This window comes from Panthera tigris, chromosome C1, assembly GCF_018350195.1.
Source record: "Panthera tigris isolate Pti1 chromosome C1, P.tigris_Pti1_mat1.1, whole genome shotgun sequence".
NCBI lineage: Eukaryota > Metazoa > Chordata > Mammalia > Carnivora > Felidae > Panthera > Panthera tigris.
Genome location: NC_056667.1, coordinates 75,157,093 through 75,180,735, shown reverse-complemented (window position 1 = coordinate 75,180,735; position 23,643 = coordinate 75,157,093). Strand labels below are relative to the sequence as shown.

The 23,643-nt window shown below is 40.1% G+C and overlaps 1 protein-coding gene and 1 long non-coding RNA gene across 16 annotated transcripts in view; one reads left to right on the top strand and one right to left on the bottom strand.

Annotated features, from left to right (window-relative positions):
• LRRC8B (leucine rich repeat containing 8 VRAC subunit B) overlaps positions 1-23,643 on the bottom strand; it is a 91,311-nt gene that overhangs the window by 26,907 nt on the left and 40,761 nt on the right. For 8 of the 15 annotated variants that reach the window (XR_006221674.1, XR_006221676.1, XR_006221677.1 and 5 more), the window contains exons 3-8: positions 23,377-23,431; positions 17,255-17,335; positions 14,795-14,870; positions 13,575-13,680; positions 10,183-12,347; positions 847-976 (exon numbers count right to left, since the gene is read on the bottom strand). Coding sequence is in view for 11 of the 15 variants with exons in the window: in XM_042997804.1 (XP_042853738.1) it covers positions 847-976; positions 10,183-12,321 (2,269 nt within the window). In the remaining 4 variants the exon portion in view is untranslated. Of the gene's footprint in view, positions 1-534; positions 977-2,421; positions 2,629-10,182; positions 12,348-13,574; positions 13,681-14,794; positions 14,871-17,254; positions 17,336-23,376; positions 23,432-23,643 lie in introns of those variants that run through there. The other 7 variants (XM_042997803.1, XM_042997799.1, XM_042997802.1 and 4 more) reach the window with 4 other exon arrangements.
• LOC122241506 lies at positions 277-20,731 on the top strand. Its single transcript, XR_006221679.1, has 3 exons — positions 277-366; positions 3,346-3,453; positions 20,360-20,731. It is a non-coding gene; the product is annotated as an uncharacterized LOC122241506 (long non-coding RNA).

The following is a 23,643-nucleotide window of genomic DNA, read 5'->3' as shown; positions in this document are numbered from 1 at the left end:
AGAGAATACATGAATTTTTAGGAGGCCCTGAGGAGGACATGCCCTAAGCACCCTGTCCTTTTCTATGCAAGGGCCAAAGGCAAGCACTTTCTCAGGGTTCACCACAGTTTTGTTTTTTGTTTTTTTTAGGGCTCACCGGTGTTGAGAGAAAACAGGATGGAGTAAGACTCGAGCAAGCTGGGACAGGAAGTAAAAATCAAGCCAAGAAGGAATTCTGCCAAGCACAATGCACACCCTGCCTAAAAATATTTAAGAATAAATCAAAGACAGTGTGGAGTGTACACCAAGGACATTTATATTGATGAATTTATGGGCGAGGTGATAAATACCAAAACAGGAAGTCAGTTAAAACAAGTGTGCAAATAAGTAAGTAATGGGGAATTGGGGAGGGAGATGAAAGAATGCTTAAGCTTCAAGGTAAAAACTGCAAGGGAGAGACTCAGGAATTTCATGTCCCCCATGCCACCCTCCAAGTGTACTTCTCACATCTTAATAAGTTAAAAGTCAATGATTCACAAAACTTTTAGTTCAGTGTTAACACTTTTTACCTGTTTAATGTAGGGCTAGACACTGAGTTGCTTTAAAGACATCTGGTTATAGTTAGTCATAATTGTTACCCATTTTTCATCGTTATAACTTAGGAAATTTTAGCTCTCGTTTAAAGCCCTGGGGCAAACATTTAAAAGGTATTTCCCCTTTTCGGTCAACATTTATCTAAGCACGTCTGCAAGCGTTCTGTTACAGGGAGAGGAAGAGTGTTGAGCAAATTCTCCTCGACAATCAGACAGCTCCGTTTTAGGGACTGACACCCTTCTAGTTCAGGAGGGAGTGTTTCCAGGTAATTACCAATGAGCTCCAGATGAGTAAGGTTCGACAGCTCACCCACGTGAGGGGACAAACTCATCAGGCTATTTTTCCCCAAAAGTAAACACTGCAGCTTTTTGCACTGAAACAGCCCATCTGGTAGCATCTCAATCTGGAAAGGGAAAAAAAGAAGCCAGTGAAACTGGTTTTCCATGGCCTATGATAATGCATTTATTTATTTATACCCCTACCTTTCCCCAAAAACACTTCTAGACATTTACAGGGATACATAGAACAATGACGATACATTCGAAGTAGATGGAAAAGATAAAGGAAAAGTAAGAACATCCTGCCATGAAGTCAGCACTGAGACCTACCATGAACTTCCAAACCCTTGCTGTACACATGGGTGGGCAAAAGACTTGATTCTAAGCATTCTAACAAGCAGTCTCAAATAAAATCTAATTAGTCACATACTCATTGTCCCTAAGGAAAAAAAACCCAACAACAGTATTTCAGGAAAATCGTAATTATTCTTAGGGCGGAGTTACTGTGTAATGTAATGAGCAACATCCTCAAAAACATCGTGAGTACAGACACAAGGCTCTTTCTCAGGGTTTCAGACTACAGACTGAAAACTTTATTCTGTTAAAAGAAAAAAGTCAACAGAAGCAGAAACAGGAAGATATGATCATATATCATTTCATGCACATTTCTTTCCCCTCTATATACACACTCGTGAATATTTACCCTTCTTCCTGCTCTCTGGCAGTTTCAATTAAATCATGCAACACAAAGAAGTAATTTAAAATATGATAAACAGCCCGAAATTAGGTCAACTCCTACAGCTGTTCAAATGAGCTGCTCCCCCTCGTGGTGGGTAGGTTGCACGTGAATTTCTAAGGGAGCCCCATTGCATACGTGAAAGATAGTTTATTGGAAAAGACATCCAGAGAAGAGCTGAGAGTAAGCATTCTCAATTCTTGGCATGCCACAGAGATGTGAGTTTGCACCAGGCAGCGCTGGACAGCACACGCTGCAATCTACAATACTCCACATATTTATGTACCTGTGGATGGGGCATCTTTTCAACTATGAAGTAATGCAGGCTCCTTGGATCAGGAAGTGGCTTTGTTAGACAAGGGATGAAAGGGGCACTCAGGAGCTCAGTCTGCTCCTGTGTTGGGCTAACATAGCCCCACCGAGCCAGCCCTCTGCTGGAATTTCCAGGACCATCCAAAACTATCTCCTTAGAAGGATAAATACTCTCTACACAAACTAAAAAAGGGTCAAACTGCATTCAAACCTGCTCATTATATTGGAAATTACCCTCTCTTCCATTCCCCACACATACACTCAATGCTGGATATCCTAGAAAACAGATCGAATGATCACCATTGCTAAGAATGGCATTCAATATAACTCATCATTGTATATCAAAATACTAGGTATAAGCAAAGGAAAGATATCTTCCCTCCTATTTCACTCCCCTTTCAAGAATGCAGATGTAAACCCCCACATCCGTGGATTTCAATGTAGACATGTAGCAGAGGGATAAGTGACAGGGGAAATGTAGCCCCTTTCTAATGCAACCTCTTCTGGTCTTGTACCTGCAGCTCAGAAGTAGGGTCAGCGATGGATAAGTAGAGGAAACAATCTGTCCTCTGCAATGTGCTCAGAGTTGAGAGTGTCCATTGGTGTCTAAACAATGACTTAGGCAAACCAGTTGAATAGAGGGTAGGCTTGGCTCATTTGTATTCAGTAAATGCATGCAGAGATCCTCCTTTTGTGCCAGGCTCCCAGTTAGGTCTTGGGGTTAAAGTGCTGAGAAGACAGATGAGTCTTTAAGGACCTTGGTCTAATGCAGGGTTTTTCAACCTACAACATTGACAATTTGGGTGGGATAATTCCTTTTGTGGGGGGTGCCCTGTGTATTATACACTGTTTAGCAGCATCCCGGGCCTCTGCCTACTAGATGCCAGGACTATGCCCCTCCTCAGCCATGATAATAAAAAATGTCTTCAGACAAAGTCTCTTGTGGGGCAAAGTGCCCCCATTTGAGCAGCACTGGACTAATAGGTAGGAAATACTAGACAACTTTGTGAATAATTAGTCTCTGCTGGGAAGGAGTGTCCTGCTCAGCGCTGTATCAGGGACTCCCCCATCTCCCTTCTTCAGTCAGCTTCCAGATCCCCAGCAAGTACCTTGTTTTGTTGGATTCCTTTCCACTGAATAAATACCCTGAAGCCATTGCCATCACTGTCCTGCCTGGCTATCAGCACACTACCATGTTCTCACCAAATCTTCTTTCAAATTTCTGAATCTGTGGGGCACCTGGGTGGCTCGGTTAAGCATTGGACTCTTCAAGACTGGCTCAGGTCATGATCTTGCTGTCGTGATCTCACAGTTGTGAGATCGAGCCTTGCGGCTGGCTCTGGGTTGAGCATGGAGCCTGCTTGGGATTTACTCTCTGTCCCTCCCCCGCTCACCCTCTCTCTCAAAAGAAACACACATTCAAATCTCTAAATTTGTCATTTTTAGTGACTTCTCAGCCCTCAAAGACTGGAGGAGGATTTCACAATGCGATGGGAGTGAGCTACTGGGCCGGGCCCTCATCAGAGGCCCCTCAGCTGTGCTGCTGTCATGAAAGTGAGTCAAGAGCTGTGGTTAGTGGTGCTGCTTCCTGAGTGCCAAGTGTCCACCTCAGGGACTTTCTCTCAGAGTCAGCGTCCAACTGAGGCACAAGACCCTTATTCACCTGCCTGACTTGAATTATGTTAAAGGAGGCTGGGGAGCTGTGTTAGAGACTCAAGACTTTCTTTCAATTAAGCAATTTTATACTGAAAAAAAATCTACTTACAAACCTTTAAAAACAGTTTGCCCTGAAACTTACAAAAACACCAAAAATATTTTTCCTGGGCCAATTCATTTTATATAAAATGTTAGATAGCCTTTCTTTATACTGAATTCATGTAACATGCTCTTTACTAGACAATATACACAAGCCAAAAACGAAAAAATTACCCTAATGGACTACTGATTTCTTTTATAAGATCATAAGAAATGTTTTTAGGGTATCAGGGAGATGATAAACTTCATAAACAGAATGTTTTTATAGAACTATAATACACACACACACACAGCTATGAAATCAACTGAAAAAAAGACAGAAATGAATAGCTACATCCTAGAATTCTCCAGCAACAAAGTATCTTTAACACAATGTAGTAGAGCCCCCAGAACATCCAGGGAAGGAAGGCCCTCCTCCTGTGTCTATTGTGGACACGGACAATGAGTACTCCCCCGTTTCCAGAGGCTGAGACCTTATTTCAGAATCCATCTCAATGTCAGATTCCCCCCCCCCCCCCCCCCGTTTTTTTCCCTGGCCATTGACACATCATCTCAGAACATGCTAACCAAATCCATAAAATCCAATTGTTTCAGGAAACAGAAATGAAATATTTCCATTTCTAAGGAGTGATGTCAAAAAGAGTACTACCGCATAAACGATTTTCTGAAGGAATTTCTACTGCCAGCCAGAAGTCTTTGCACTAAGAAAAGACATGCATTAAATTCACAAATGTCGAAATTGGAAGACCTAGGTGTAAATTGGAGTGTTTTTTAAGATTTGAGCGAAACTATGAAGTCCTCCTTTTCCTTGCTTCTCCATCACCTTCGGTACCATCATAATGCAATCACACTTTGGCATTGGGTTAGAGGTAGACGCTGCCTCCCCTTCTCCCATCCCCCGTGCCCACACAGCACTGCTTCCCACGTAACAGCATTTGGTCTGATGCACCAGATGCGGGCATCTGTGATGCGCCAGAGCGGGTGCTGGAACACCTGCCTTCCACCCTAGGTCCATCACTAGGAGCTTCAGACTTCAGGAACATCATCCTGAGCGTCAGTTTCAGTTTCGGTAAAATGAGGGTAGTAACTAGAGCAGAGGTTGGAGAAGTTTCTCTCTACATGAGCAGGCCAGTAAATATTTTAGGCTTTGTGTTAAAAGGCAAAACTGAAAATATAATGTAGATACTTTTACAAGACAGAAAAAATTTCATACATTTTTCAGTGATTAAATTCAAAATATAATAACGGAGTATAAATTTTTTGTAGTATAGGCCCCTGAATGAGAGAAATGGAACTTATTCATATGGACAAATTATATGAGATTTGCATTTCATATAATTTTCATGTGAGACAAAATGTTATTCAAAAAAAATTTCCCCCAACCATTCAAAAATTTTAAAAACCATACGTAGGTCAAGGCTATATAAAAATTCAAAAAGCAGGGGTGCGTGGGTGGCACAGCTGGTTAAGCGTCTGACTCTTTTGTTTTTTAATGTTTATTTTTGAAGGAGAGAGAGACAGAGCATGAGTGGGGGAGGGGCAGAGAAGGAGGGAGACACAGAATCCAAAACAGGGGCTCCAGGCTCTGAGCTGTCAGCACAGAGACCAAAACGGGCCTCAAACCCACAAACCATGAGATCATGACCTGAGCCAAAGTCAGCGGCTTAACTGACTGAGCCACCCAGGCACCCTGTGTCTGACTCTTGATCTTGGCTCAGGTCATGATCTCACAGTTCGTGAGTTTGAGCCCTGTGTCTGCCTTTGCACTGATAGTGTGGAGCCTGCTAAGGATTCTGTCTCTTCTTCTCTCTGCCTCTCCCCCTGCTTGTGCTCTCTTTCTCTCTCAAAATAAATAGATAAACTTAAAAAAAAATTAAAAAGCATTCTTAGCTCAAGCGGTGGGTGGGTTTTGGTCCCAGGCTGTAATTTGCCGACTCGGTGGCCCATGGTGTTCCTCTAAGATATAAATCTTCATTTCTTGTGTTTAATTTATATTCCTACTTCTAAATCATAACTGATTAAGCCTTTTCATGGGGTTTTATTTCTTGATTGTACTCTCCCAACCCTTCTAAATGCTGCAATCAGAGCCTCTTTTGAAGGAACTAGTTCAAGTCTGACCCCAGCTACTATCCAATGAACTCAAACTTGAACTTGACTCGCAAACTTAAAAGCATTCTCCATTCTGACGCACCTTCTAAATGCTCTCATCTCTTATTGCATCTGAGCCTGCCTGTTGTAATCCTCTGCACATGACCTCTGTCCTTTTACATTTCCCCAACCCCTCGTCCTCAGGAACACTCCTCTCAAGAGTTACTGTAAAAAAGAACATCTTGGGGCGCCTGGCTGATTCAGTCAGTAGAGCATGCACTCTTGATCTTGGGGTTGAAGTTTGAGCCCTACACTGGGTGTAGAGATTACTTCAAAATAAAATCTTGGGATGCCTGAGTGTCTCAGATGGTTAAGTATCTGACTCCTGATTTCGGCTCAGGTCATGATCTCATGGTTCACAGGTTTGAGCTGCACATTAGGCTGTGCCCTGGCCGGGTGGAGCCTACTTTGGATTCCTTTCTCTCTCTCTCTCTCTCTCTCTCTGCCTCTCCCCTGCTTGTGCTCCCTCCTTCTCTCTCAAAAGAAATAAATTAAAAAATAAAAAAAAAAACCTAAAATATTTAAGAGTATCTTCCTCAAATACGTTTGGTAAACGTTGCATGTCATGTCTCTCTTAGAGAAGCACAATGCATATTCAAATACTAAAGGCTCTGAGGAATCCTGCAGCAAAAAATATGACAAAAAGAAGTGTTTAGTGTTCTGTGTGGTAACACTGATTACTACCTTGTGGAAGAAACTCTAGAGTGCCCTCTCTGGGAATGTCTGTCATTTGGGGGATGCCCAGTATCTTCAATGTCTGGAGAATTCCCTACCTTATCTTGGTGGGAAGCAGAGTCCACTTCCCACTGGGGGGACTGACAACACCAGATTCTAGTGTTCCCAGCTCCCTTACAGCTTGAGTGTGGGTGGGCGTTCATAAGCTCTCAGACTTGGACTTTAAATTGGGGCTACTGTCACAAAGCAGCAGAAACCATGAAGAACCTATTTTGTGGGAGGGCAAGGGGTGCATTAGCAGCAGCATCTAATTTTCAGGGGCAATGCTGTGCCCAGTGCTGGTATGGTCAACGGCAGGGTATCCTCACCATTTTGCTTTTGTGCTATAATTTTGGCCTTTTGGCTATCTGACTCTATGCTTGATTGCTTTCCAAGCTCAATTATTCAGACTTTTCAGTGATAATATGACATTTCAATAAATGTCTTTTCTACTAAACCACAGAGAGTATTTGTTGCCTCCATCCATGAACCTGGTATACTCCCCAACTTTTTAGAAGAGTATTTTAAAACCTCTTCCTTCAGGAATCTTTACTAACTTCTATTCCAAATGGAGAGATCAACTACATTTCTGAGACTATGCATACCTAAATATTTATGCATCCAATTTGATGTTTTATTTTCTAATTTTAATAAATATTTTGGTCTACCTCATAGAATCTTAAGAATTTCAAAGTTAGAAGGAAACTTGAAACTGAAGCATGAATCCCTGATTCCCTTTAACAATATTCCTACCAAATAGTTGACGACCCATATCTGGACAGTTTTATTCATAAGAAAACCAGGGCACCTGGGTTGCTCAGTTGGTTAAGCATCTGAGTCTTGGTTTCAGGTCAGGTCATGACCTTATGGTTCATGAGATTGAGCCCCCATTGGACTCTGTGCTGACAGTGCAGAGCCTGCTTGGGATTCCTTCTCTCTCTATTTCTGCTCCTCCCCCGCTCATTCTCTCTCTCTCTCTGTCTCTCTTAAAATAAACAAATAAACTTAGAAAAAAAGAAGAAAATAAAAATCATTTCTCCCTTCTCAAAGGTTCAATTTTTGGACAAGATTTCGGGAAACATGAGAAATCTTTTCCTGCTTGTCTTGGTTCAAACACTCATGGTTACTTGCAAGAAGATTTCTTTTCTATTAAGTGTTCCAAATATTTAAAGACCAATAGCATGGACTATTCTTTTCCCTTCCCTCCCCAATACTTCCTATTATTAGGCTGTTCCATCAGAGAACTTTTCATCTCTCTGGCTGCTGTCTTCTGAGTGAGTTTCACTTTCTCCATATCCTGATTAAATAAGTCTCTTCAGAGTTCTGAGGACAGTGTCCTTCAACCATTCAAAGGTGTCATGGTCATTGCTATGGCTCTGGGATGCTTAGCAATTGCTGATTATCAGACTTCTTTAAAAAAAAAAAATTTTTTTTTAAGAGAGAGAGAGAGAGAGTGAGTGAGTGGGGAAGGGTCAGAGAGAGAGACACAGAATCTGAAGCAGGCTCCAGGCTCTGAGCTGTCAGCACAGAGCCCGATGCGGGGCTTGAACTCATGAGATCATGACCTGAGCTAAAGTTGGATGCTTACCTGACTGAGCCACCCAGGTGCCCCTGCTTATTAGACTTCTGAGACAACCCAGCCTAAGATATCATTCTACTTTGGCCATAAACTGCCTTCACCATAGGACTTTACATGTCAACCAAGTATCCTCCCTAACTCAAAATAAAATGTGTCTGATACTCGCACCTAGTTTCTCTTTCACATATGGTCAAGAAGTCAATAAACTTGGTGTCAAAAGTACCAATGGTCTTAAGGTTTTATTACATTAAATTAGGAAAAAACATTAACCTGCCTATACATTTAAGTAATTCATGGCCAGCTAACAATTTAATCAGCTTCAACTTTCAAAAATTCATGTAGTGATATAACTATACAACAACTAGTGGAACCATTGCCTTTCAAAATAATTATTAATAATTTTTTAATTTTTGATTTAACAATGGAAAAGTATAACCAAAATATTAATATTAATCTACTGCATAATTAAACAACACTAATGATAAATCTCTAGACCTGTAGTTTTCAAAGTATGGTCACCACACCAGCAGCATCAGCTTCATCTGGGATTTTGTAGAAATGCAAACTCTTGGACCCTACACACCAAACCTGCTGAATCAGAAACTCTGGGAGTGGGGTCCAGTAATCGGTGTTTTAACAAGCCCTTCAGGTAATTCTGATGAACACTGCTAATCTAGATCAACCCTCAAGGAGTTTTACAGCCTCCTAATCCTTTAAGTCCTTAAGATTTCTCAGGGGCGCCTGGGTGGTTCAGTCAATGGAGCGTCTGACTCCTGGTTTCAGCTCAGGTTATGATCTCACGGTTCGTGAGTTCGAGCTTGCTTGGAATCCTCTCTCTCCCTCTCTCTCTGCCCCTCTCCTTCTCACTCTCTCTCTCAAAATAAACTTAAAAAAAAAAAAAAGACCTGAAGATTTCTCATTTATTTTAGAATGGGCTCTAGCTTCTTGCATATATGAGTCAAATCAATTTTCTAAAAACTGGCATGAATTTTGCTCTCATTCCTCAACTTTTTGGTGTTTTTCCAATCCATGGTTTTTGAAAATAATGTCTGGTGATTAATATGTTTATTAGCCAACAGCATGCTCATAGCTATATTTAGCATGAAATACGAATTACAAAAAGTCTAAGAGATAGTACATTTTGGGTGGGGTAGAAGGAAGTAGTTCCCATTTTCTACTACTGGAAGACCACTTTCATCTTTTGGCAGACCTGATTTCTGAAAGATTATTTTTCTTCTTCTCATAGGGGCATTACCATCACTCTCTTGCCCTTTTGGCTAGCATGATTTTTTTTTTTTTTCTTTTTCTTCCTCCTTCACATTTTAACCTAGGAAACTAGTCATTTATTTTGTTTTTTCTTGTTTCAGTGAAGTCAAGTTTTCCTTAACTTGGCTTTACTGTTGCAAATTATGGTTCATTTTTAAAGTATGGATGCTGGAAAAAGCTTCTAAGAAGCCCTAGTGTTGCATTATAGAACCAGGCCTTTCATTTTGAATTGTCTTTCTAGACATGCATGTAGATTTCCAGTTTTTCTTACTGCATCACAAAAAGGATTTATGAATAATTCATGATCCCAGTATTTTTAACAAAAAGTTCTTCTCCTGTGACAGATTTGGAAAGCTAAAAACTTTTATGAAGCTTCCTAAATACTTAAGATCTTTCCAGAATGAAAAGTAAGCTCTGTTACAATTAGTTTAAAATACTTCAGCTGTGATGTTTATGTGAAAAATGGGGACAGAGAATAAAGAGAACATTCGTTGAGCATTACTATGTGCTAGGAACTGGTGCTTTAACTAGATAAATATAAATATAAATATAAATATAAATATAAATATAAATATAAATATAAATATAAATATGATTTTTTCTTCTATAAAATTTCCATCACAACTTATCAGTTAGATTAAAAACTGATGCTCAGTGTTTTGGTAATTTGCCCACGGTCACATATCTGGTAAGTGGCAGACAGGCCAGGCTCAGAGGATGCTTAGTATGACTACAAGTCCATTTTCTTTACCCGCATTATACGCTACAACAACAGACGCTCAAAACACCAGCTAAATGAAGGCAAGAACAGATATACTTACATTGTTGTTGGTCACAGCAAAGTACTGCAAATTACTCAGATACTGGATTTCTTCTGGAATGAAGGTCAGATGGTTATAGCTTAGATCCAAATAATGTAGTTTGGTGCATAGGAAAAGCTGTAGGGGCAGATTCTCAATATTATTATGGTTCAAAGAGAGCTGCTCTAGATTAGATAGTGCCCCAATCTGGGCAGGAATATAAGCAATGTTATTGTGCCACAACTTTAAGCAGGAAAGGTTCTGGAGATGCTGAAAGCTAATGATCTCTTCCACGGTTTTAAGGTTGTTTTCTTTTAGGTCTAACTCATGCAAATTGTTCAGACTGAAAATGGAGTGTGGGATGCGTTCCAGGTCACAGCTGATAAGCTCTAGGCTTTTCAGATTGACCATCTTTTTCAAGTTGTTCAACACAACCAGCTTGCTTCCCTCATTATCAAGGGATAACTTCTGCAGAGAAGGCAGGAGGTCTGTAATGACTTGAGGGATCCGGGAGAGGCTGCTCTTCAAGTAGAGGGTCCTCAGGTTTTTTAAGTCCTGAAAGCCCTCCAATTGCATGGTACTCAACTGCTCAGGTAGAACACAGCCCGACAGATAAAGTTCTTTGAGATTCTTCAGGTGAAATACCCAGCGTGGGATCTTCCCCATTTCAGTAAATTTCAGGCGGAGGATTTTTAAATTCTCCTCCAGAAAGCCCAGCGCTGGATGGTCTACCACCAGGGACGAATGGTACACATGAAGCTCCTTGAGGTTGACCAGCTGCGAGACTGTGGAGGGCAGCTTGACCTCCGGGATAAGCTCCAGGCTGAGCACTTCGATTTCTGTCAGCTCAAAGACGTTGTCTGGAAGACCATTTAGCATAAAAAGGTGCAGTTCTACCTTGTCCTGGGAATTTTTCACAAGCTTACTTTTCAGTTTCTCAACCGTCCATTCGTTATTGAGGTTGATCTGTTTTAGTTTGTTCTCACTGACCTCCGAGAGGAATATGGAGAAGCGTTTGGAATAAAGAGGATCATATTGATCGGCCAGATGGAGGATGAAGGCGAAGTCATTCTTGACGTCAGGGATATCGCTGTAGTTGCTTTTCTCTCTCAACGCCTCAAAGGAATATTGCTTCAGAGAACTCCTCAGCATCCACCACAAGCTGTAAGAGGAGGTGAGACCGTAAAGTATAACCAAAATGACATAAAATGAAGCCAGGACCTTAAATATTTCTGCCAAGGAGTAGACACACTGGTAGCGCTTGTATCCTGTAAAAGCCTGCACGTCAATGGAACAGTCGATTTCCAGAGTGATGTAGGTTAGGAAATATGGAACATAAGTTATGATGAGGATGAACAAGATGACTTTCACTATGATCTGTTTCAGATACACTCTATAAATGATGTCCTTCTGCTCCACGTGCATGCGGAACCTTTTCACTTTTTCAAAGATGGCTTTGGCCTGTTCGCCCTCCTTCTTGTCCAGGACGCTAGAAGTTGGGCTTTCGATGCTGGCCGACTCCAAGCCAGGCTGTGGGTAGGGCAATGACTGCTTGCTGGAATCGACGTCGGCTGAACACCCTGAGGACGAAAGCAGAACCTTGGACTTGGAGAGCGTCAGGGGCCTCACTGACTGCTCGGCCACTGTTTCGGACAGGGCACGCGTGGTCCACGGGGAGTCGAAGCACTTGTGAAGGATGGCCACAAAATGCTCGAGCCTGGAACTGGTACTCGGGTAGTGAAGCCAAAAGTTGCTGCAGGCTGCAAAGATGAGTGTGTGCAAGAGCACCAGGTAAGGGAAAAACTTGGCGAACCAATGGAGCTGTTTCTCGTAACAGACAGCATCGATGTAGGAGTACTGCTGTCGGTGGAGGTCATTCTGGATTCTCAGGGGAAGCGGGAGCGGCGTCCCAGGATCAGAGGATGTGTTTGCGCTGGCTTTCAGGAGGTCCCAAGGCACGGCACAGTGATTGTCAAATTCCACCTTACATGGAAGACAGCACAGAACCCTGCTCTGTGTAAGCTGGAGAGCTCCGGCCAGCACGGCCACCAGCAGCATGATCAGAGTAATGTAATACCAGAAGACGTCCCACCATGGTTTTAGGATGTGATAAGATGACTGGGCGTCTGCTAAACATTTCAGCTCTGTTAGCGTAATCATGACTTTCCCTTGTAGGAGTACGGAAACTGGGAGAGGAAAATAAAAGAAAAACCACTGAAGCGAGTATCCAAAATAAGCATTTAACTCTAATGCTTGTAGGTACCCAAGTAGGATCTAGCTCAGGGACAAAATCTGGGAGGCAGGGCTGATCAAAGGATATAAATGTCTTCTGGTTTCATTTGAAACCTTAGGCCATCCCAACTGTGCACTATAAAGTCCTTCAGATGAGACACCATTTAGTGATAGCCAGACTGGATCTATAAAGGTATTTAGCGCAGATTGTGAAGCAACTATCTAGTTTCCTCCTGGATCTTGACTCCATCCCAAGCTATTAAAAACCAGAAGCCATATTTTATGCCTTCCAAATGGTCTGAGTAAGCTCTTTTCCACATCCTGTCCCACACCTGGCGCATCAGTTACAGCCTAAGAGTTGTGTTTCAACCACCATGGGGAAGCTCTTTTGAGCAAGCACTGCTTTACGTAGTTATCCCTTAGGATTAGAGGGATCTACCAGTTCTACATTCAAAACAAACTGTAAGTTAATGCATTATCTCCTTTCACCCCAAGCTCTTGCTTTGTAACTTAAGTTCATGTCCAACTTAGAGTATTTAAAAGCTGATGAAGCAACACTAGTGGCTGAACACGGGATAGGGAAGAAAAACTCAGAACATGCTACTATGGGGGGATTCTCACTCGTGGTTAAGTTTTGATGGCAAATAACTAATAGGATGAATAAGTAAGAGTATACTCTATTACTAAATTATTTTTTGCCTCAGAAAAACAAGAGGTAGATTTTCCATTTTCACATTAAAAAGTATTCAGGCAGTGTTCCTTACAGAAATGATTTATGTAACGTTCAACCTTATATAAATCAATTGTTTAAAAAATTGCTAATTAGTAAAATCCGGACAACCTATAAAATGGCACAGAGTACGAGAAATAAAAGGAAACATTTGGGTCTAATAACATATCTAGTAAGAAAAAAGAAGAAAAAAATCACAGCAGCATGGTTTTTTAATGGATAAAGAGAATGAACCAAATCATCTCTAAGGACACCGCCAGCCTCAAAGTTTATGGCTGAATTTGTCCCCTTAAAGGTCCTGAAAGTTAAATTCATTTAAGACATGAGACTGAAATTGCAAAAGAATATAAACACAAATAGAGATAAGGGTATTCAGACAGCGGTTATTCATTCAACAAAGAACACAAGTCAACATTGATCAAAATAAAGTACTTTAAATATTTACACTTACTGGATGAAAAAAAAAAAATGAATCCAATAAGTTGACTGTGCTTCAATCAGGAGGCCGACACCTTTTGAAATTTCTTAGACACACCATCTCTGTGTTTGTCTTCATTCTGTGAGAAAGCACAGATATCTTATAATAGCTGCAGTATTTCAAACAAAATTGGAAACACTGTCTTCAGAGACACTCTCCATCATAAGACACGATATGGCAAATAGATTTTCATAGATCAGTTTACTTTTCACACTAGAGGACATTTTGGCAAGGTATATATAGACAGGACCCCACCCATATATGAGATCATACTCAGCCCCTGAATTCCTTTAGGTTACAGAGAAGTTTCCACAGAAACTTAGATGTTAATGTATTTTAAAATGCCATATTTACAACACTTAGATGAACACTTAGCTTTTCCAAGCAGCCTACATATGTTAATTTCTCTCATTCAGTCCTCATACACAGTTGGTCTTATTTGCATTTATCAGATGGCCTGTCAAACCATGTAGTTTCTGCATCCTAATTTAAAACCACACATCTCTCCAAATAAGACTCGGTGCTCTTCAAATTTAGCCTACTGATTTCATTAGAAATAATCACAAGTTAATAACTTTTGAAGACACGGCTCAGAAATTTGCTGAAATTCTCTGAAGTTATGATATTATTAAATGTAGCTACCCTTTATATTAGCTTTTTTTAAACCTGTAGGTTAATAAAAGCCATTCTTAGCATCTACTTCAAACAATCACTTGCAATAATTTAAATTACATATACATCGATCAGTTTGAAATATGAGGATATTCTAAAACATATAAAAATTTTAATTTGGTATGAAAATTGCCTGTGGAACTTCTGAAGAGCTGCTGGGAATGTTTATATAGTTGCCCCAAAGATATAATCCTTTTTGGGTTTATCAAGTACTTGAAACCCAGCTCAGTGTACTAACCCCAAATTGCATTCAAGATATTTTTAGTAATACTCTTGTAATCTCGTCATTTTCAAAGATCAAAAAGTTGGGCATGTCTGAAATTTACTTTGGATTTACCAATCCATGTGCAAAGCCTACTTTATAACTGCCATCCCGTATCAAATTATTTTGCAGGCCAGAAAGCAGAGTTAGTGTGTACGACAATCTAGCTGTGACTAATTCATATTTAGATACGACCAATGGAGTATGAGTCTCTCATTCACAATTCATTTTTAAAAGGCTTACAACATATGATACACACCTGCATTTATGTGCAGCAAGCATGATAAAATATTTGAGGTGTGAAACATTTTACATATTCTTCCATTGCACTGGGTCTGTAATATATCCGGAAAGAATATATTACATAATTCCAGAGTGCTTCTCAGCCATTCCGATATTTATTATACAACACAGTTTCCTTTAAATATTGTAAACACATTTTCTACTTTAAACACAGTATTTCTATGAAACAGAGTCACAAACCTCCAACTATAGTACTATTTTAAAACACATATTTTAAAATAATCAATATGAGAAACTACTATAACTAATCCATTAGAGAACCACAACAAACTACAGGTTTACTATATTTATACTAATTTAAATTTATTAGTAAAGAATTTTTTCCTGTTTGCCTTTTTAAGAACTATAAATTTTCCCTCTAATCTCCTAACTTGGATTTTCACTGAGGGGTTCCTTGTCAATAAGAGCAAATAAAAATACACTGTTTAAAATCTAATATCTGTCTTTCTACTTTCAAAGCACTTTCATTTACATTAATTTGTTTCATATAATAAACCATTAAATATATTATTACTCTTCACATTTTAAAACATGGAAATAAAGCAGGCCCAGAGGAGTTATCCTGTCCAAAGCGACAAAACTGGCAAGAAATAGTTCCAGTTAGAATGGAGGTCTTCAGACTCAAATCTCAAGCCTCGTCCACACTGGAAACAAGATCACATTATCATTAAATCCAATTAACTGTGCCACTCAGTTCTCTCAAAGGTTAAAGAAATCGCTAAATATTTATCTCTTTTCCCCAATTGCAGTAGACTAAATATTTTGTCCCCCTAAAATACATATTTTGAAATCCTAACCCCCAAAGTGATAGTATTAGGAGGTGAAGCCTTAGGTCATGAGGGTGGGATTAGTGCCTTTATAAAATGGACCCCACAGGGCTCTCTTGCCCCTTCCACCATTTGAGGACACAGCAAGAAGGTGGCGCCTATTAACTAGGAAGTAAGATCTCATTAGAATTTGCCAGTGCCTAGGTGCACCTGGATGCACCGTTGGTTAAACAGCCAACTTCAGCTCAGGTCATGATCTCACAGTCTGTGGGTTCAAGCCCTGCATCGGGCTCTGTGCTGACAGCTCAGAGCCTGGAGCTGCTCTGGATTCTGTCTCCCTTTCTCTCTGCCCCTCCCTCCCTCATGCTCTGTCTCTCTCTCTCTCTCTCTCTCTCTCTCTCAAAAATGAATAAACATTAAAAAAAACAAACAAACAAACAAACAAAAAAAAACCAAAACATCTGCCAGAGCAGTGCCTTGATCTTGAACTTCCCAGTCTCTAGGAACTGAGAAATAAATATGTCTGCTGTTTAGGTCACCCAGTCCATGGTAATTTGTTGTAGCAGCCCGAACAGACTAAGACATCAATTTACCCCAACAATTGCATTGTAACTTGGTTCTATTTTAGTCTTTTGAAAAACAAAAGATATAAATGTACAGTTTCCTGCAATGTCCCCTATAACATAATATATAATCTACTTTCTCAGCTGAACTTTTTCTACCAAACATTTTCCACTGAACTAAGATTCAATGTATAAATAGATAGCATCCAAATCTAATGATGTATGAAAGGTCTCAAGCATTCCTATATATTAAATGATGTTAACTTTTTCTAACGGAAGTTTTTAACTCGAGAGCTAGAGCATAGCTGTCCTTTGTCATTACAAAATTTAATACTGTTTGTGTGTCTAGGAAATTTTTTCCAGACCATATTTTTGCAAACAAAGAGGATTCAATCTAAATCAGATCTCTATTTCTAATATACAAATGCACTAAATCAGTTCAAAGACACAATGTTAAGAGTAAAGGATTTTGTGGTCCTAATCCCATTCCTTTAGCTTTTAAACCTCATTAAGAAATCATAAAAGCTTTTCAAAGCACATGAATTCATTTGACAATCTCACCCCAAAGTCTCTAGGACTGAAACAAAAACACTCAAGTTAGGCATCTTGTCTTCCCACTAGTCCTTATTTTACTTTGAAAGCTTTTCCAAAATAACCAGTGAAAAAATAAACAAATGATGATCAGATGGTATTTAGAGTCATTCTATGCAGAGAACTGGACACTACTTCAAAGATCTCTGTCTTTGACCCCAGGCAGGATATAACCAAACAATTCAAAATGGGGTTTCTCTCTGCTCTAACTGCAAATTGACTTAGAGATTGCCTTATATCCCTTCAAAATGTTTAGTACTACTTCTCAACAAGAGGTTTCTTGGGTCTAATGTATATCCAACTGAAGTTTAAATTCACCTCTTGGCGCTCTCTCTCTGGGAAATAGTGTGTCAGTACCCCTGATAATTTGTTCCATTTCTTCAGACTAAATAGCCCCTTGAACCGTTCTTCAGAGATCTGATGATTGTTCAGCATTTCTCAAGTACTTAAATGATCACTAGCAAGACACATGATATGCCAGCTTATGTCCCTTACCAGTTGCTTCAGATCTTGTCAGTGGAGTAATTTTCAAGTGACAAACACCCTTTCCAAATTTAGTTGTAGTTTTGAGACTTCCTAGAAGGAATTAAGATTTACATAGTAAAGTGTATCTTCAACATTAATGCTCATAAAAATCACTGGAGAGAGTATTAAATCGCAGAGTGGTAGGTCACACCCTCAGAGATTCTGATTCATTAGGTCTGAAGTAGTCCTCAAGAATGTGTCTAACAAATTTCTAGTTAATGTCGATGCTTCCAGTAGGTAGAGTAACCATTTTTTGAGAATCTAAGACAGTGGTTTTCAGTTTGGGCTTCACATTAGAACAACCTGGAGCAGTTTAAAAAACCTCAAATCCAGGGGCACTTGGGTGGCTCAGTCGGTTGAGCATCTGACTCCTGATTTCAGCTCAGGTCATGATCCCAGGGTGGTGGGATTGAGTCCTGGCGGGAGGTGGGGGGGTAGGGGGGAGTCCATTCTGAGTGTGAAGCTGGCTTGAGGTTCTGTCTCTGTCTTTCTCCCTCTGCCCTTCTCCCCCACTTGCGTGCACTCTCTCTGTAAAACAAAAACAAAAACTCAAATCCAAGCCCTTCTCCTATGATTGGTCAAGCAATTCAACTGGTCTAGCTGAGACCAGTACTTTTTGTTTGTTTGTTTTCTCCAAATTTCCCCAGGAGGAGAAAGCTCACAAGACAGACTGACAATGAAATATCTGGGGAAAGTACTGTCCTTTTAACCCTTCCTGGAAGTTTCACTAGGTATCTAGAGTGCCTCCCCCTCTCTGCAGACTACGAGTAACAGCTACCAGCAACTCCACAAACTCTTCAGAGACCTGAGACCCCAGGTGTGCGAAGCAGTAGGTCAGAGAGTCATTGAGCTATAGAGATTTGCAGGGTGGATTTGAAGAGGAAGCAGAAAGAACAAAACCCAGCCAAAAGGTATTTAAATTGCGTAGGCTGGAAGCAATGAGGGAAAATTTTGCAATGCACTGGAAAGAAAGCAATGAATGAAATAGTCACTGTAAATGAAAATTCAACACCATTTAGCAACATCAAACAGAGGGGTCCATGGAGAAGCAGGAGTCAAATGGATTCACTTTTTGAGTCTATGGTATTACAGTATCCTCCACAGTTTCTAGCATGTGGTGTACGACAAATATTTGTACAATAAAAAATTGAACATATCAGAAGGCAGGAAATAATATGGTCAGATGTTAGGCAGGGTATATCTAAGGTAATAGGGCATTTCCTGAGACAGACTAGAACACAGCCACATGTAGACAGGAAGGATTTGGGCTAACTCTTCTGCATATTCTAAAGCCAAACAGCTTAAAAAAACAATAGTGTTTTATTTCTCATGATTCTGTGGGTGGTTCTTTCACTTCATAGTACTGGCTGGCACAAAGTGGCTGGAAGGTCCAGAATGTTCTCATTCATCAGGCGGGTAGCTGGAGCTGCCTGCTGGCTGGCACTTCCAGTGAGACTCCTCATGGCTGTTTCAGGGTCCTCACATAGACGGTGGTTGGGTTCCAAGATGGCACATCCCAAGCACAAAGGTGAAAAATTGCAGTTCTTTTATGGCCTGGCTCTCAAAGCTACGGTGTCACATCCACTCCATTCTATCAGCCAAAGGAGCCATAGACCCAGCCCAGATTCCAGGGAATGAGAAACATCACTTCTCAATGGGAGGGGTGGCAAAGGATGGGCAGCTCTGCTTAACCTTCCCTGGTCTCTCTGCCCACAAACGTTGTGAAGTCCTCCTACATGCAAAGCACACTCACCCTCTTCCAAGCCCCTAAAAATTTCGTCCAACTCTGGTATCGAGTTCAGGCTTGAAGTCCAGGATCTTGTCGTCTAAATTAAGTAGAGGAGGCTGTGGGACAACATTCTTAAGGTCCTTGGAAGCCCTGTTATCTAGTTAAGAAGCCCCAGGAGGCACAGACTTACATCTTTTTGAAGTCATAATATAGGGTCTTGCTGCTATGCCTTTGCTTTCATTTGTACCTTGAGATTAAGTTTTATTGGCAGTATTGCTCTGGATCTGTTCTTTCCACCTGAGGCCATTTCTTACTTTGAGTACCTTTTCATTGAGTCGAGAAGCAGGGAATGAGAAACAGTTTTATTTACAACCCTAGAAAATTCTGGATTGGAAACACATCCTCTAAAGTCTACTTAAAATCTGGACAGTTTCTTCTTTAATTCATCTCTCTTTTGCAATACTTTGGTCATGAGTGGTTAAAAAAGTCATTTGACGCTTCCAACATTCTGCTAGAAAATCCCCTAAGCTGGATATACAAATCCATTGGGTTCATTTTCCATCTTCCGTGTTATTGGACATACAAGTCTTGTCGGTTTTCCTGTCAGTATGAAACAAGGGTACTGTTTTATATCCTCAAAAAGCGATTTCTTCATCGCCCTACCAGCTACCATTAATAGTTGTCTTACTTCCCTTCAGACCTTCACTGTCACCTGGTCTCAAAGCCAATGCCAGATGTTTTGTTACGGCAGCACCTCACTTCTGGGTACAAATTTTTGTTTTAGTTCTTTACTGCTATGCCAAAAAAAAAAAAAAAAATCCGAAACTTCGTGGCTAAAACAACCATTTATCATTTCTCATGATTCTGTGGGATGATGAAGCAGTTCTGTTTCACATGGTGTTGACTGGAATGCTGGGAGGGCTGTAAGTTCTAAAACGCCTCAGTCACAGGACTGGCATTTGGGTTGTCTGCTGGTCTACAGCTCAGCTTAGGCTAATGACCAGAGGCCCGGCCACTACTCCATATGGCTGTTCAGGCTGTCCCACAGCAAGGCAGCTAAGTTCTAAGGAACACTGCAAGCACACAATAGCAGAAGCTACACACTTCCTTAAATTCCAGCCTTAGAAATAACTCCACACCATCTCTGCTATGTTTGAGTGCTCAAAAAGGGTAACAGGACCAGCCCAGATTTTTAAAGGGAAGGGTAACAGACCCCAACTGGAGCATTTACAGACATCTTTAATTCACCATAGGGACTCAAGAATATTTAAGTAGTAGATACGCCATAGAAGTGAATTAACTCTTTGAGTGAATTGAGTGAATGAAGAACAAAATCTCTTTCCTAGATAATAAATCCCATGAGGAAGAACTCTCAGACCAAGAGGAACAAAGGGGGAGAAAGAAGCTGGGTCAGTGAGATAAAAGAAACGCGGTGTTTCTGGAGCACAGAAATTCAAGGAAAGAGTCTGACATCATGGTTGATAACAAAGAGAAACCAAAGGAAAAATGTGCTGCGTAACTAGCATTCTGCAGCTTCTTACCAAAAGCTGTACAGTGGCAATGGGTCTCTGAAACAATCGTAAATAATATTCTAAATCCTAGGAAAATTTATCACCTGAAGCCCCAGAAGACACTTGCTGAATATGACAACACCATGGTAATAACTCTAGAACTCCTTATTAAATCTGAGTTGTTCTGAACTTAAAAAACAAGTAACAATAACAATAAATAATAACTAACAACAATAAACAAAAAACAGTAACTCTAGAACTCCTTATTAAATCTGAGTTGTTCTGAACTTAAAAAAGTAAAATGTGGTTTTACTTTTCCTTGTTTCTAACAGTTACAGAACACACAATTCATTTAACGTAGATGGCGACTGTCCTTTCAGGAAAAGACATCTCAATTCTTTGATGAGTTCAGTAAGCTACCAAATTCTCTAGAATCCATTTAAAATGAAAGAAGTTGCAGTCACATTATAATATTAACACTAGCACATAAGCCACCAGTGGCTACATAATTCTTAGGATGTGTAAACAGAAGGCAACCTCAGACCTTTCTCCACCATCTTCATTGTTAATAAAAATGTCTTCTTGCCTCCCCCTCCCACCACCCACAGTAAACAAGCAATTTGGCTCTTGTGAATCTACACGCTCTCCTTCCTAATGTCTGGCTGATAGCTGAGATCACCATTACAATTGCTTCTCTACTGGTTACTTACTTTCACAAGAGCAGAGTCACATGGGCTATTTAATCCAGGAGGAAACCATGGAGATCAGAGTGCAACTCTTTACATGTAAGAAACCTAAAGTTTAGAGGTGTTTAAGTTGCTTCTCCAGGGCATGGAATTATGGTCACATTTCCTAATTTCAAAAGAGCTGGGAGGTTGAGAGCATTGATTCTGGCCACCTGTCCTAATTAATAATAGGCTCTTCCTAACAAAATAAACAGGGTTTCATAACATGAATTTGCAAATGGAGTCCAGAATTTCTTTGTTATATATATATTTTTAACTATAAATCAAAATGATTTTTTTTTTTTTTTTTTTGCTTTGGGACAAACCAGTATGCTCTAGAAATGCTAAAAATATGATTAAGCCACTAGTCTTAACCCTTTCTCTAAATTTAACATTTATATGCACTCAATTATGGAGGCTAGGACTACAAAAGCATACCGAGAAAATATGAGACCTTGTTTCTGCTTTCATGGGATTTACAGTCCTATTGTGGACAGAAGACACGCATAGTTGAAAGTCAGCACCACCATGTCATGCTGTCACCAGTATCAAATGGGTGGGATGACGGCTAAACCTAGTACATACTACATCTGATTCTATATAAAGAAAATACCCAAAGAGAATGGGTGAAATATCTTAACAGCAGCATTTCTCAAAGAGAGGTCAGGATTTTAGTCTGTAGAATGCCTATTATGTGTCCAGGGGAGTTCAGAGGGTTCAGGAAATATAGATATGCAAGACAGAAAGATCCCTGCTCTCAGAGACCTTACTGAGGAAAAAGGGAAGAGAGGCAACCAAACAGACAACCATAATAAAATCAGAAATGCCATGAAGAATATAGAACTCCTTTATTTATTTTTAAAGCATTTTTAAATGTTTGTTTATTTTTGAGAGACAGAGAGAGACAGAGGATATGAAGGGGGCTCTGCGCTGACAGCAGTGAACCCGAGCCCGATGTGGGGCTCAAACTCATGAACCGTGAGATTGTGACCTGAGGGTCATGACGTTGGACGCTCAACTGACTGAGCTGCCCAGGTGCTCCTAGAGCTCCTTTAGAGTGGGCAGACAGGGAAGGCCTCTTTAGACCTGAATGGAGCCAGCCATGCAATAATATTGGGGAAGATCATTCCAAGTAGAAGGAGGAAGAAGCTTATGAATGGGTGATCAGAAAGTAGGCCCCAGGCTGGAATGTCAGGAACCTGGGGAAAGCAGAAGAGTGAGAGGGCCTGCAGACAATACACAGAGTTTGGATAAGAAACAGCCCAGGAGTGATGGGAAAGACACTGAAGAGCCTTAAGTAGAGAAGTAGCTGATCTCATGTTAGCTTTTAAAAATTCACAGTCAACTCAGCGGATCAGCAGGGCTATGTGGATATACTGAAGACATCAAAGGATCTATACCTTCATCTATAAAAAGAAGGGTGTTCACAATACATTGGAGGACAGAGGCACTGTCCTCACCACTCCTTAACCTAGATTATATATGTTCAGAGCTGGGCGATACACTTTTCAAGATATCTGTCATATTCACAATACTAGAGAGTCATGCTACTTAATACAGTGTACAAATTCATCGGTCATTACGTCAAAGTCAAAACCTCTGCCACAGAACTAATTTAAGATTAATTTGCCACAATTATGAAAGATAAGTGATGTTTCTAGGAAGCAACAGAGAATAGGACTTTTTTATTTTTGACTTACGTAATTTGGGAAAGCATGGCTATCGTTTACTTATGGAAACATGGCAAATTGATTCCATGCATAAAAAACACTACCTTGAACAAAACCCAGAAAACTATAGACATGGAGTTACAGAGTCTAAGCCTGTCATTGACATTAAATTCCTCAGATCTTTAAGGTTTAAAAAAATGACAAATATCAAACATACACACATATATTTTGCAACATACAAGACCAATGAAGGATAGCAAGATGACATTTTACCAAAATGTACAGAGATTTAATTGTTTATTAACTGGCTGAAAAACGTAAAAAAGATTTTATTCAAAATGTCGGTCGAAATAACAATCTCTTTTTACATACTAAGTATTCAGTATTTGCCCCAAGCTACCAATGTTAAGAGTAATTATCTTTACCATGTGTTCACAATTCAGAACGTTAGTCTTACCCTATGAATGGTGGTCAACTGGAAACTCTGCAATTAGTTTCTATTTGAAAAATTCCTAAAGAGAAATCATAAACATATTGTTACATTTTACCCATCAGACTGCAAGACAAGTTATCCGCTCATGCAGCTCTAAGATTTCCAACATCTATAATAACTTTATGAAACATACAAAAAGTAACTAAAAAAGTGAGCGTTGTTAAAGAGATCACCTTCTGATCTCTTGCAAAGGTTATCAACTAATACCCAGGGAGTGACCCAGGGACTAGC